General features: G+C 44.2%; 1 protein-coding gene across 5 annotated transcripts in view; it reads left to right on the top strand.

Moving 5' to 3' along the window:
• The window catches only part of TTK (TTK protein kinase), an 89,639-nt gene that overhangs the window by 48,913 nt on the left and 25,337 nt on the right, over positions 1–15,389 (top strand). For all 5 annotated transcript variants that reach the window (XM_077289830.1, XM_077289827.1, XM_077289828.1 and 2 more), the window contains 10 exons: positions 713–803; positions 2,003–2,126; positions 2,669–2,859; positions 8,525–8,658; positions 10,398–10,518; positions 11,467–11,559; positions 11,912–12,069; positions 12,145–12,296; positions 13,027–13,151; positions 13,947–14,027. In XM_077289830.1, the coding sequence (XP_077145945.1) occupies positions 713–803; positions 2,003–2,126; positions 2,669–2,859; positions 8,525–8,658; positions 10,398–10,518; positions 11,467–11,559; positions 11,912–12,069; positions 12,145–12,296; positions 13,027–13,151; positions 13,947–14,027 (1,270 nt within the window). The remainder of the gene's footprint in view (positions 1–712; positions 804–2,002; positions 2,127–2,668; positions 2,860–8,524; positions 8,659–10,397; positions 10,519–11,466; positions 11,560–11,911; positions 12,070–12,144; positions 12,297–13,026; positions 13,152–13,946; positions 14,028–15,389) is intronic.

Genomic DNA, 15,389 nt, shown 5'->3' with positions numbered 1-15,389 from the left:
ATCTGATATATGTAGCAATTATTCATCGAGAATTTCAGGATTTCCACTTGCTGTTTAATAGAATTATATAAATAATATGAGATTTGTCCATATTCATGTGACGGACACACGGGTGCAGGCCGGGTTTTGGAACAAGCCATGTACCTGTGTTTCCATCACATCTCTAGGGCACAGTTGTATCTACTGGAAGTAAACCGATAACACTGCTAGGACAAGCCCATCTCAATCTGTAGGTTTGCCCATATTACAACATTAACCTTTCTAATGAGCAGATTATTACACTGTCCGTCACCGTGTGTGCCCATTAAATTGATATTTTATTTGGCATCTATAAAGGTTTTATAAAAATATATTTTGGATGTGTTTCTATTATGTCAGCGTGAGTTTACGTTAAATGTTTTAAATTATGATGTAAAATATTAAGAGTAGTGTGATATTTCAGATGTGCATAAGGCTCCGTTCACACTGACCCTGATTCCAGAAGCCATGATCTCAGACTGATCTTGTCTTGTATTGAATCGGTCTCATTTCCATTGTGCTGGATAGAATACAGCACCAGTGTGATCATTTGAATAATCAAAACGCACTGATTGGTTGCTAATAAGTCTTGCAAGTAGACGTGAATCCATAGTTCTATGACTATTTTTAGTTTTTCAGTTAAGTTGTAATTATAACTTACATTTACATTTTTTTATGTCTTTTTCATTTCAAGGCCACCACTTAATGCAATGCGTGTGCCAGTTCTGCCTTCGTTGTCAAAGCCAAAGTATAATGGCAGTGAAGATCATGCTTTTGGGAATAAGGTTGGATAAAGGTTTTTTTTATTTTTTTAAATATAGACTTATTAACTTTAGAGAACTTGTCATAAATATTTTATACCCCAAATTAATGTCATGTATGTAAAGCGCTTTATTCCTCAGGGAGAGGGTCAGGAGTGCTATAAGTACAGAGCCCTTCCCCGCTGTACTTACAACTCATTAGCATACAATTTTGACTATGCATTTCTCTAAAAAAGTAAAACTGATTCATACAAGAAAAGCTGAGGATTTACTCAGCATTCGCCCTTTCCCAACATGTCGATTTTTCATTTTTGCACTTTCATTTTTTACTCCTCCTCTTCTAATTGCTGTAACGGTTTTTTTTGTTTGTTTGTTTTGTTTGTTTTTTTTTCCGTTAACCATAATCATTAGGGCTTGTTTTTTTTTTCGGGACGAGTTGTACTTTTGAATCACACCATCCATTTTATCATGTAATGCACTTGAAATTGGGAAAGAAATTACCAGGGTTTATGCAGTTGGAGTCGGTGTCCATTTTGGTGGAGTCAGTATAAAATGGACCTACTCCTAAAATATATAATGAATTGAGTACAGTAGTTCAGAGCAGGATGTGCGATAAATGTTTTCATAAGAATTTGGGAAAGTTCTGAAATGTCCTATAAATGTCGGTTCTGTTCCTGATCTAAGGATCTCTGCTTTTAGTGGAGATGAATCTGTGCTGCACTTTGTGTACATGCTCAGTAGTGACCAGGGCTGTGGGGTTGCCAGTCAGAGAAAATGAGGGTTAAAGACGTTGCTGGTTAACTAAAAAGAACTTTAAATATTTCCATAGACAGGAGTAGAGCAACTTGCCCACAAAAGTCTTCCTCCCCCCTTAAGTTGATTTACTCTTCTGTTTAGAAGTAATGTCACGTACAGCTCGTGCCATCTAGATCCTTGGTTATATGGTTGCCCGTCTCTTGCTCAGGCCTGCCGTTTAAGCTGAGAGATCCAACATGTCTAATCTTGGTTTCCCCCCAATGGCAGATGTAACGAGCAATTTTCCATTTTCTCTGATTTTGGATGAGGATCTGGGTGCGATACTCTGTTCTCAGCTAACTGGCCCTAATCTGAAGTAACATGGGGAAAGCTTTACATCACAGATTGCATATTAGCTGAAATAATTTGAGAATCTTCCATTTTCTCTCCATACAACGGTGCTGAGTCATCCAATGTCTTGTTCTTAGTCGTCCTCCAGTCTTAGCCCCACTAGTCCACCGCTGTCGACAGAAAACAGTCTGGAAATGAAGACGCCTTCTTCAGTGATCATCAGGCGAGTGGATGCCGGCACCCATGGCCGAAGAGATGATGGCAAGTTGTTTTCTTTCTGGTCTTCTTTCCTATAGAATAATATTGTTGGAGGTTTAGTCTGATTTTGTGTCCTGTATTTGATCAGTGTTGTGTAGAAACTAGCCGGTATCGGCACTGCTTTCTCATCCCAGTCCTATAGCTGAGCCGTGGTGGCCAGAGATCTAACATAGTGGTTGTTCAGTCCGGAAACCTCACAAACAACATTCAGGGCACAAATGTCATTAGTTGGGGTCCAGGTGCTGAGCCCTCCCTTTTGCTGGAATGTGGAACATGCCACGTAATGTGCCCTTTGGGCCAGGGCTGTGGAGTTGGAGTCATGGAAATTGAGGAGTCAGAGGTTTGGCTTACCGACTCCATAGCCCTGCTTTGGGCCCCATTGAAGGAGATGTGAATATGGAGGCATGAGGCTCAATCTCGGTGACCACTTACATGCCGAGCGTTTCCTTATGCTGGGAAGAGAAGTGTACAAGAGGCCATATTTCATAAAATATACGGCTAACTTTATATATTACTCTTGTCTTTTTTCCCCTTTATATTTTTAGATATAAATATGGACGATACAGACTCTACTACAGCTCCGTATCATCCTCCAGAAATGAACCAACAGTCTGAACCTTCTCCAATTCCTACTCTTGTCAACCACAAGCAGACTGAGCCACCAAAACCCCCAAATGTGGAGGCAGAATGGAAATGGAAAGTCCCTGAGGTGCCCAGTGACCTTTTCCAAGGAGAGGTGTTTGCTCTTTTAACTTTTTTTTTTTTTTTTCAACCTCATTAGGATGCTTTCATGCAAACAGATTAGTGCAGTTTGTGGGTTTTCCTTCCATAGCAGGTTTTTATGTACACTAAAGTGCAGAGAATAATTGTAGAGATTTACACCAAGCCTTCTAGTAGACTGATGGGCATAAGTGACGGTGTAGGCCTGGTAGGGGCAGATTTCTACCATTTGCTCTTTTATTTATTTCTATTCATTCATAAATTTGACGCTTTAAATGGGTTGTACTGTGATGACCCCTTCTCAATTGCAATATTTTGCCATGTGAAATAAAAAATAGTCTATAATCTCCTCCATTGTGGGCTCTGTTCCAGCTATGTCGGTGCCTGACCTCATGGGGCTCGTGTGACGTTGTTGGGCCCTCGTGTGACGTGAGCACTGCAGCCAAGCAGTAGCTGCTTCATTTTCGCTTCCTGCAAACAAAACGGACACCCAGAAGAAGTAGTTAGAGCTGCTACGCTGTTGACTTCTTCCGAATGTCCGTTAGTGCCGAAGGAAGTGAGTGAAGCTCATGTAGCATAACAATGTCACACAAGCCCCATGATAACAGACCTTGCTGAACCGGCACTGAATGTTGGTAATGGGCTGACTCTAATTTTACACTGGCAAATCGAGCAATTGAGAAGGGGCTGTCATGGGTTGTAGACAACCTCTGTAATATTGGAGGATGCCAGTGCTATCCAGTGTGTCTTAATATGTTTCAGACTATTGGAGTGTAAGGCTACTTTCACACTAGCGTTTTTTGCAATATGTCGCAATGCGTCGTTTTGGTGAAAAAACGCATCCTGCAAAGTTGTCTGCAGGATGCGTTTTTTCCCCATTGACTAACATTAGCGTCGCATTGACACACGTCGCAACCGTCGTGCGACGGATGCGTCGTGCTTTGGCGGACCGTCGGCACAAAAAAACGCTACATGTAACGTTTTTTGTGCGACGTGTCCGCTTTTTCCGACCGCGCATGCGTGGCCGGAACTCCGCCGCCACCTCCCCGCACCTCACAATGGGGCGGCGGATGCGCTGGAAAAATGCATCCGCTGCACCCGTTGTGCGGCGTATACAACGCTAGCGTCGGTAACCTCGGCCCGACGCACTGCGACGGGCCGAGCCCGACGCTAGTGTGAAAGTAGCCTAAAGGGGTTGTCGCATCACGTCAAGTAGACTACATTCAGGGCTGACTCTGGTGACTGGTGCTGTTGATGCCTGTCCAGCCGTGGCACCAGTGGGGAAGGAGGATCTCTGTTCATTAGATGAGGGGAAACCACATCTATTGGATGTTATATTCTATTCAGTCTGTGATGAAACAGCTTCTTCAATAGATCTTTATCATGTCTATTGTCTTTAAAGGGTTAACACTAGTGATGAGCGAGCGTGCTCGGTTGTGTACTAATAGAGTATAATAGAATACTATGTTCGAGCTGCCGTGGCTGCAGGTCTCGATGCTGTTCGACAACCGCAATCCATGCTGGGATTTCTTGTTTGTTAGGCAATATCTGCATGTGTTGCGGCTGTCGAACAGCTGTGAGATATGCAGCCATAGCGACTTGCGCATAGTATTTGAGCACGCTGAAGATGCCGTATTAGCACACGAGCGTGCTCGGATGGCACATTACCTGAACACACTCGCTCATCACTAGCTAATACTGTGGTTGCATAGCCTTTGTAAATTACTGTCCTACATAACATGGTTTTGAAGCACCGTATTTTTCGGACTGTAAGACGCATTTTTTTTGGACTATAAGACGCACTTTTTTCCTCCCAAAATGTGGAAGAAAATGGGGGGGTGAGTCCTATAGTCCAGATACATTGGTTCTGGCTGTGGTGGGGAGATGGGGGAGCGGTATCTGAGGAGCAGGAGCTGGCGGCTCCTGCTAACTCCTGTGCCCACTGCTAGAGAGAAATGAATATGCACTGCATCCCACGCCTATGGGCATGGAGGGCAATGAATATTCATTTCTTCCTGGTATGATTGATTGGCCTCATCCCAGTCCTGGTATCCATGGCCCCATCAGAAAAGTTTAAAAAAAAAGCAAACCTTTACTCTTGCCTTCCTCCGCTCCCTCGCAGTCGCAGCGTCCTGCTCCGGTGCCAGCAGCTGCTTAATGCTTGTAAGCAGCGCGTGGCAGGGACGTCATGCGCTGCTCACAAGCAGAGCACAGCTGCCGGAATACTCACCGGGTATTCATCAGAGATCGCGTTGAGTATCCATTCCTCTTCAGTAGCGCGCACTGTCTGCCGCCTGCTTCCTGCTACTGCCGGCGGTCACGTGTGCCGATACTTAAGAGAAATAAATATTGTTAACTCCCAATGGCCCAGGCACCTCTCCAGCTCCTTAATTTCTATACAGCAATTAGTAACTCGCCAACTTCTCCCTCACCCTCTGCTTCTGTTGTGAATCCTGTAGAATCACAATCCCCTGGCACTGACCATCATGGCTCTCACTGTCCTGAGCAGGGTGCTTGTTCAAAAGCCCTGATATCCATATAAATAAATACAGAGAGAACACTATACTCCAGAACAAACAACTGATAAATAAGTGCTGCGGTAGGAGTTGTGTTCAGTTTTACAGTTGTAATAATAGAGCTATACTACTTACCAGAACTGTTATTCAAGGAGAGTGCCCACCCTGTCAGACACCAGGGCGTTTGGGGACTACAGAATTAACTGCTCCATAGACAATTTTATCACTTTAAGTTCATTGAGGTTTGTGGGAAATCGTTTGTGCACAACTCTTAAAGGGAAGCTGTCATCAGGTGTTTATACCTCAAAATAATGTCATCTATTTAAAGTCTCTGAACTGTTGAAAAACAGATTGCCGATCGCGCCAGACACTGACAATCTTTATTATCAGGATCTTACTGCCCATGCATCACCTCAGGGAATTGCTTTGCTTGCGGTAGATCTCGGTCAAATGAGTCACTGGAACAAGAGTGAACTGTCAGTCACTGACAGGTGGTGGGCTGGGGATAGGGAAGAGAGATGGAAGAACTGTAAGTGCAGTGCCCACCCTGCTGCACTTGCTGCTCATTTGCGTAAAAATTTGACCATGGCTTTCTCTAAAATGGAAATGCTGAATTCTAAAAGAAGGGTATTAATTTTATCAACATTAGATCCACTTTACATAAATTATATTATTTTAAGGTATAAACATTGAACCAGTCCCTTTAATGTCCCATCACATTTCAATTGATTTGATGTCTGCACTTTGACTGGGCTATTACAACACTTTGATTCTTTTCCTTTTCAACCATTTTGGATGTAGAAACACCTAAATATATCCTCCACATAAGGCCATGAGGTAAATAACAATAAACCACCAAAAAGAACACCTTCACATTAGGCCAATATAATCCTCATAATCTTTATTAAACATTATAAAAACAGGTGTCAGCACAAAGGTATATAAGCACAGGCAAAAGAAGGTGGGTAACCAGGTAGTAACCCCAAACTAGAAAGTGGTATACAAATAACAAGTAGATGTGAAGACGCTGTGTGACCATATACAACCAAGCACAGCAATAATAAGTAATATAGTAAAAATACAAGTGTATATAGAAAAACAATAATACAATATAATTACCAATGGAGTACTTCTGGGGACCCACCACACCTGACGCGCGTTTTGCACTGAAATGCTTCGTCCAGTTCGCTTCAGTGCGAAACGCACGTCGGGTGTGGTGGGTCCCCAGAAGTACTCCATTGGTAATTATATTGTATTATTGTTTTTCTATATACACTTGTATTTTTACTATATTACTTATTATTGCTGTGCTTGGTTGTACATGGTCACACAGCGTCTTCACACCTAATTGTTATTTGTATACCACTTTCTAGTTTGGGGTTACTACCTGGTTACCCACCTTCTTTTGCCTGTGGTTATATACCTTTGTGCTGACACCTGTTTTTATAATGTTTAATAAAGATTATGAGGATTGTATTGGCCTAATATGAAGGTGTTCTTTTTGGTGGTTCATTTTATGGTTTGTTCATGTGCAACTTTGCACATTTTATCCGTGCTACCATGTTCTTGTTCAGTCTTATTCTAATTGTACTGTCATAGACTTAAACATTTAACAAGCTACGACCTTTAGAGTCTGAGCTGAAATCTCTTGGGATTTTACAATTTTTCTGAGCATTGGACGATCTGACTTTGGGGTTAATTTGCTGGGATGTCCACTCTTGAGAAGATTGTCAAATGTCTTGAATGCTGTCTTCTGAATAATTGTTCTCACTGTAGAATGATGGACTGAACTGTTTGGAAAATGACCTTTTACAGATTTATGGCCTATTTTGGTGAATAAATAATGACAGGTTGTAATTTGTCATTTGTTTTTCATCTGAGGTTGTTTCCCTTAATTTTAGACCGTCTAATGACTTTTTTTGTTCTTTTGTGAGACATAAAGCTATATAATTGAAAGAGGGTCTACTTAGTTTTTCTGATAATTTTTTTTTATGTTTTACACTGTGTACTTTTGGATATTCTGTGTCTTGTGTGCTATACCTTACCATACACGGCTGCATTAAAATATTTTAAAGGGAATCTGTCAGTAGGGTCGATCCTCATAAGCCGTCTATATCGGATGCTGGTGATAGGAATAAAATATCTGTGATCTGATGTCTCACTTCAGAGAATAAGGGGGCATGACCAATGTGAAAAATATGACTGACATGATCTACTTGTCCTACGCTGGTAACGCCCCCTTTAATTTAAAAGAAGCTCTGGAGGCGGATTCTCGGGGAGATCTCTGTCCGGCCCATAGATCATAACAGCTTATTTACATCTACAAGAAAAACATGGATTTCTCTGGAATAAGACATTGTATCAGAGATATCAAGGTATCGCTTTATGCAGCTTCCGATGACCCACTTGCCCGTATAGACGGCTTAGCGTTGATCCTACTGACAGATGCCCTTTAAAGGGAACCTGTCACCCCCAAAATGGCTGGTGAGGTAAGCTCACCGGCATCAGGGGCTTATCTACAGCATTCTGTAATGCTGTAGATAAGCCGCCGATGTTACCTAAAAGAGGAGAAAAAGACGTTAGATTATACTCACCCAGGGGCGGTCCCGGTGCGGTCCGGTCGGATGGGTGTCTCCGGTCCGCTCCGGCGCCTCCCATCTTCGTTCCATGACGTCCTCTTCGGGTCTTTACGCCGCGGCTCCGGCGCAGGCGTACTTTGTCTGCCCTGTTGAGGGCAGAGCAAAGTACTGCAGTGCGCAGGCGCCGGGCCTCTCTTACCTTTCCGGCGGCTGCGCACTGCAGTACTTTGCTCTGCCCTCAACAGGGCAGACAAAGTACGCCTGCGCCGGAGCCGCAGCGAAAACACCCGAAGAGGACGTCATGGAATGAAGATGGGAGGCGCCGGAGCGGACCGGAGACACCCATCCGACCTGACCGCACTGGGACCGCCCCTGGGTGAGTATAATCTAACGTCTTTTTCTCCTCTTTCAGGTAACATCGGCGGCTTATCTACAGCATTACAGAATGGTGTAGATAAGCCCCTGATGCCTGTGAGCTTACCTCACCAGCCATTTTGGGGGTGACAGGTTCCCTTTAAGGCATAAACATTTTTGTGGTTCTAATGCATCAGTAATGTATCTGATTTAAATAACCTGTCACCTTTAGGGAAAAAGAATGAGTATTGAGCCAAGTGCTTATCCTTTGTCCAAACGAGCATCTCCACCTGGGCCATTTTTAAAGCACGATCCTGCATTAGTATGTGGCACTCCTGCCAAACCACAGGAAGATTACATGAACTGGTAATAGTGTACTTATTTATTATTATTATTCCATTGATTCCATTCTGCTGCACATGAGGAGAGGCAATATACAGGATACAAATATCTTACAAGGAACTAACAGGCACAGAGGGGAGAGGGTCCTGCCCTTGCGGAGATGAAGTATAATGGGGAAGGAGACCATAGATTAGGGGGTTGTGGCAGCTCCGGTGGTGGTGGGGTGGCAGCGGGGTCAGTGCAGGCTGTGGTGAGGTGGCAGCGGAGTCAGTGCAGGCTGTAGTGAGGTGGCAGCGGGGTCAGTGCAGGCTGTGGTGAGGTGGCAGCGGGGTCAGTGGAGGCCGTGGTGAGGTGGCAGCGAGGTCCGTGCAGGCTGTGGTGAGGTGGCAGCGAGGTCCGTGCAGGCTGTGGTGAGGTGGCAGCGGGGTCAGTTCAGGCTGTGGTGAGGTGGCAGCGGGGTCAGTGCAGGCTGTGGTGAGGTGGCAACGGGGTCAGTGCAGGCTGTGGTGAGGTGGCAGCGGGGTCAGTGCAGGCTGTGGTGAGGTGGCAGCGGGTTCAGTGCAGGCTGTGGTTGGGTGGCAGCGGGGTCAGTGCAGGCTGTGGTGAGGTGGCAGCGGGGTCAGTGGAGGCTGTGGTGAGGTGGTAGAGGGGTCAGTGCAGGCTGTGGTTGGGTGGCAGTGGGGTCAGTGGGGGCTGTGGTGAGGTGGCGGCGGGGTCAGTGCAGGCTGTGGTGAGGTGGCAGCGGGGTCAGTGCAGGCTGTGGTTGGGTGGCGGCGGGGTCAGTGCAGGCTGTGGTGAGGTGGCGGCGGGGTCAGTGCAGGCTGTGGTGAGGTGGCGGCGGGGTCAGTGCAGGCTGCGGTTGGGTGGCAGCGCGGGGTCAGTGCAGGCTGTGGTGAGGTGGCAGCGAGGTCAGTTCAGGCTGTGGTGAGGTGGCAGCGGGGTCAGTGCAGGCTGTGGTGAGGTGGCAGCGGGGTCAGTGGAGGCTGTAACCTTTCTTGAAGAGTTTGGTTTTCAACTTCTGTCTGGAAGTTCTGAATGTGGTGGATAATTGGACGTTTAGGGAGCCAGAATTCCAAAGGACGGGGGACACTCATCACTCAGGAGATATCTTGGAGGCGATTGTGTGAGAAACGTACAAGTGTAGGGGAGATACTGCAGTTTTGGGAGGACCGGAGATTACGTGTGGGAAAGTATGGGGAAATTAGTTTGGAGATTATACCGAGTCAGATTATTGGCAGCTTTGCAGGTCCATGAGTAGTTTGAACTCAATATGAGCCAAAGAAGTGATTTGTGGAGCCGGAGAGGCGTGGACTCTGGAAAATGGTGGCACAAGCATATTTTTTTAATTACAAATTTCCAATATTTTTTAACCACTCCACTAAAAAAACACATGGATTTTTTCCCCCTGCTTTCCGGTGCATTATATGATAAAATGAATGATGTTTTTTTGCGCTAAGTTGTACTTTTGCATTACAAGTCCTCATACGGCTATATTGAAGGAAAAATAAAAAAAATTATGGCTCTTGGAAGAAAGGGATGATAAAATGGAAAATTGCAAGGTCATGAAGGGGTTAAAATGCACCACACATGTAGTGGTTCATGCTAGTCAATAAAGCTGACACATTTTAAAACTTCCTGCTCCATTATTTTTCTTTAACAATTAGACAGCATTGATAAGTTTGCCTCCATGTATGGTTAATATCATATATCCCTAATTTCAGCATGAATGAACTCTACAAGTGTGTTTATTATACCTGTTTTAGTTTTCGTACTCCTGTGGTGAAAGGTTCTCTAGGACCGCTATCGCTGATGTCCACTCCATGTGACAACCGCCCCAGCTATCTTCCACATACCCCAGCTAGTTCCCATTTGCAACCTTTTCCGGTAATATAACAGATTTCTACTATACAGTATATTGAATGTTTGTGTCTCTCTCTTTCTGTGAAACTCTTCTACTCCTGCCTGTCTCTCTGGGTCTGTCTGCCTTTTTCTCCTTATCGCTCGTGTATGTGTGTCACTCTATTTTTGCGGGCAGGCTTGTCTTTCTGTCTCGTTTGCCTCTTTCTGTCTCTCTCTGTCACGACACAGCTGACGGGTGACCCGGGACCAGGGTCTCCTTCCCTGTCTGTCACACTAGGGGGAGCCCTAGCTCGCCCTATTCCCCTGGAAACTTCTGAAAGTGAAGATGCTGGGACCTCCACCCTTGCCACATCTCTTGAGTCAGCCTTCTGTCTGTTCTCTTCCCCCACCCAGTGAAGAGGGGTGCTACTGTGCACCGTAGTGCACCAACCCGACAGACAAGGCAAGGAATGCACCAGGACGTGGCGGTAGGGGGGAAATAAACCAACATAGAGAAGGATAGGGAATTACCACACATACAATCCAAACAGTCACAGTTAATTCCTCCAACACTCCAGAAGCCATGCAGTAAATTCTAGCTCTGACAAGGATTTGCAACAGAGCCCAGATTATAAAGGGGAAAGGAGTGGCTAGCTGAGCTCAGCTGCGAGCACATAGATTTCCAACATGGTCGATTAACCCCTGTTCTGCCAGAAGGAATAAACACCATAAAATGAAGAAGTGCTTCTTCTCAGCGCCAGAGTAGGAACAAGCAGACACTGCGGTGGTCTGGCTCCACACTTTCACGGTAACCCTGTCACTCTTTCTGTCTCTTTCTCGCTGTGTTTCTCTCTCTTGCTCCATGTGTGTGTCTCTTTGCGGGCAAGCTTTTTTCCGCTCTTTCTCACTGTTTCTCTTTCTCGATCGCTGCATCTGTCTGTTATTTCACATCTTCCGGTACTTTCCTGGACCATTGGCTTGTTTTTTTTGTAGATTGCTGCCCCTATCCCAGCCAGTGAGTGCATTGTTGTGAAAGGTCGGGTGTACGCAGTATTGAAACAAATCGGCACTGGTGGATCTAGTAAGGTAAAACTGTTGTTCAACAACTCAATAAGCGAGCATGCTTCTCCTCACATGGATGCTCCCGCGGACCTGTTCTTGGTATTTTTGTGCCAAGTGACTATAAACATCAATGCCACAGTTGCTTAGATTGAATCTCCTTTATAGCGGCTGCTCCCTACCACAGGTGTTTAGTATATAGTACTCCTCCAGCACCGCTTTACCCCTGAGTCCCTGACATTGGGAAGGGCATGGCTTATCGTAGCTGGATGTGTGTAAATATGAAGTGACTACAGGAGAAATCCTACATGAACCTTTATCGTTTTATCGTGCAATTTCTTTATAGTTGTGTAGGTAATTTTCATGTCTTGTGTCACAGGTCTTTCAAGTCATGGATGACAAGAAACACTTGTATGCAATAAAGTATGTGAACCTAGAGGAAGCCGATAAACAAACTATCGAAAGCTACCAGAATGAGATTTCACATTTAAACAAACTTCAGCAACACAGTGATAAAATAATCCGTCTGTATGACTAGTAAGTATTCTTCTACTATTAATAAGGACAAGGTCTAATCAGAAGCTGTAAGCACTTATAGCTGTCGTTCCTCAGTGAAATAACCAAGGAACACATCTACATGGTGATGGAGTGTGGAAACATCGACCTTAATACTTGGCTCAGGAAGAAGAAGACGATTAATCCATGGGAAAGAAAGAGTTACTGGAAGAACATGTTAGAAGCTGTCCATACAATCCACCAGCATGGTAGGTAGTTTACTGCAGCTTTTCAGTTTCATCTTCCAAAAGATAGCAGATAACTTTCTTTATCGCTAGGCGTCTGACCGCCGTGGACACCACAGATTGCGAGAACTAATGGAGTAGAGGTCGATCATGGTGGACTCTCCATGATCATCCTAATAGAAGCGCCAAACATCAGCCAAGTGCTGCTCTTGGCAATCTCTGGCGCTCCCATTAAGAATGAATGGAGCGGTAGTGCACTTGATTGACCTCTGCTCCGTTTTGCATAGATAAATCTGTCTATTTATCTGTGTATGTAGCGAGGGGATCAGGTCCGTACTCTTGCTGTGCCGTGGTCAGTGCCTCAGAATAGGGGGCAACAACCAGGTAACAGATTCTCTTTAAGGCCCTAAGGACTTTTCCCCCTTTATTAACAAGAACAAACATTTGCCTTGTACGTTTTTCGGATTGGAAATCCTTTTACGGGAACAGTTATGCACCAAGTGGGGTGCAATGACTTCATCTAGGTTCTCATTCCACAGCGCCCACTTGGGTGTGGGGAAATAATGATGTACACAGAGAAAGAGAAAAAAAAAACACGGGGAAACAAATTCTTGCATATGTAGCTCTTAATTAGACTCAAATACATTACCCCGGCACTGCAAGTAGCTATGCTAACCACTGAGCCACCCTGCTACAAGTCTTCCCTTGTATTTTTATTCTGTGATAGACACATACATAACTCTATATCTTCTAGGTATTGTTCACAGTGATCTGAAGCCAGCAAACTTCTTGATTGTTGATGGGATGCTTAAGCTGATAGACTTCGGCATTGCAAACCAAATACACCCAGATGTGACCAGCATTGTGAAAGACTCTCAGGTATGTATACTGAAGATTGCATTTTGGTTTATTGTTTGGAGATGTACATTTCCATGGCTAAATGTTGATATTGTTAGCAGCAATAAATCTCCTCTTTCATTGCCAGTCCACTATAGGATCACTATATCCAAGCGTGGCTTTCCTCTAGACACCAGGTCCACCCATAATTGTTCATGAGTTCACCTCTCTCCGTGTAAAGCGAGTGTTATCTACAGCAATCAATTTGGGGTCTTAGCAGCTGTACCCTCACAATTTAATTATATTTATTACTTGGTATGGCAAAAAACGTTTGATTGCGATAGGTTACTTGGGCATTTTTTAGATATAGATTTAAATAAGCCTACTGTTTTCCTTAATTAAGAACACTTAATGCTTTGGTGTAATACTGTACGGTACATATTTCAGGTTACAATCAGTGGGAAGTTTGTTATTAAATAGACTAATACGGACGCTAGAATGTGCTTAACCACTCCTCCACATTGGACCGTGCGGGAACATCAAATGTTGGGTTCCTGTCTTTCATGCAGGCTCTGGGGGGCTGATCCTGCATCGAAGATGGCAGATGATGGCTGTTTTACAGCCATCATCTGTCTCTAGCATTTAGCAGGGAGGAACAAAACGGAAGAGCAAAAATCCAGAAAATCTCTTGGGTGGGAAAGTGTTTAAAAAAAACAAAATATCAGTAGTATGTTGAGTCATATTTTTCGAAAAAAAATTTAGAAAGTTATTTTACCATAATTGGATGCTCATTGATTTATTTTTTTTTTTTCTTTTTATTTTTTTACCTTCATTTAGGTGGGCACAATAAATTACATGCCGCCTGAGGCCATCAAAGATACCACATCATTTGGAGATAATGGAAGGCCTAGATCAAAGGTAAAATCTGCCTGTGCTTTGTCTATCATTGGAACTGTGTATGCTTAGATCCTAGTTGATTATGTAATTATTTATTATGCTCATAGGGTAGATCTAGGATAGAGTATCTTTAGGGTATGTGCACACGTCAGGATTTCTTGCAGAAATTTCCTGAAGAAAACCGGAAATTTTCTGCAAGAAATCCGCAATTTTTTTTGCGTTTTTTTCACGTTTTTTTTTTTTTTTTTTAGCATTTTGCAAGCGTAATTAGCTTGCAGAATGCTAAAGTTTTCCAAGAGATCTGTAGCATCGCTTGGAAAACTGATTGACAGGTTGGTCACACTTGTCAAACATACTGTTTGACAAGTGTGACCAACTTTTTACTATAGATGCTGCCTATGCAGCATCAATAGTAAAAGATAAAATGTTTAAAAATAATAAAGAAAATAAAAAAAATGGTTATACTCACCTGCAGACAGCCGATCTCCTTAGCGGCGTCCGTTCCTATAGATGGTACGCGTGTGCAGGACCTTCGATGACGTCGCGGCTTGTGATTGGTCGTGTGAGCGGTCACATGAGCGGTCACGCGACCAATCACAAGACCGCAACGTCATCGCAGGTCCTTCACACACACCATCTATAGGAACGGAAGCGGCAGCATGCACCGGAGAGGTGGGAACACTCCGGGGGCCATCAGAGGGTGAGTATATGACTATTTTTTATTTTAATTCTTTTTTTTTTTACCAATTATATGGTGCCCAGTCCGTTGAGGAGAGTCTCCTCTCCTCGACCCTGGGTACCAACCGCACATGATCTGCTTACTTCCCGCATGGTGTGCACAGCCCCGTGCGGGAAGTAAGCAGATCAATGCATTCCTAGGTGTGCGGAATCCCCGCAATTCCGCAAAATTAATGAACATGTTGCTTTTTTTTCCGCGATGCGATTTTTTCGCGGAAAGAAAAATGCAACATTTGCACAAAAAAATGCGGAATACTCTGTAAATAATAGGAGGCATATGTTAGCGTTTTTTTCGCGTTTTTATCACATTTTTATAGCGAAAAAACGCGAAAAAAACACGAAAAATCCTGAACGTGTGCACATGGCCTCAGTGTTAAATTCAGGCGTATGTCTTCAAACACTTGTATACTTAGTGATTCTGCCAAGTTATCACCTGTCCATAGAAAAAAGGATACATTTCCTATCTCCAGGAGTCCAACTGCTGGGACCCCAACTGTTCCTGAGATTGGGCCTCTGAAGAGCCCTGTCTGAAGGGTGCGGAGACAGAGCATGCACACCACTGCTCCATTCATCCTCAATGGGACTGCAGATATAGCTGCGCTGTGAGCTTGGCTGGTCTACGGCACTCCCATTAACAATGGATGG

Source organism: Ranitomeya variabilis, chromosome 2 (assembly GCF_051348905.1).
Source record: "Ranitomeya variabilis isolate aRanVar5 chromosome 2, aRanVar5.hap1, whole genome shotgun sequence".
Classification (NCBI taxonomy): domain Eukaryota; kingdom Metazoa; phylum Chordata; class Amphibia; order Anura; family Dendrobatidae; genus Ranitomeya; species Ranitomeya variabilis.
The sequence above is the reverse complement of the archived record's forward strand: the minus strand, read 5'-3'. Positions and strand labels throughout refer to the sequence as shown.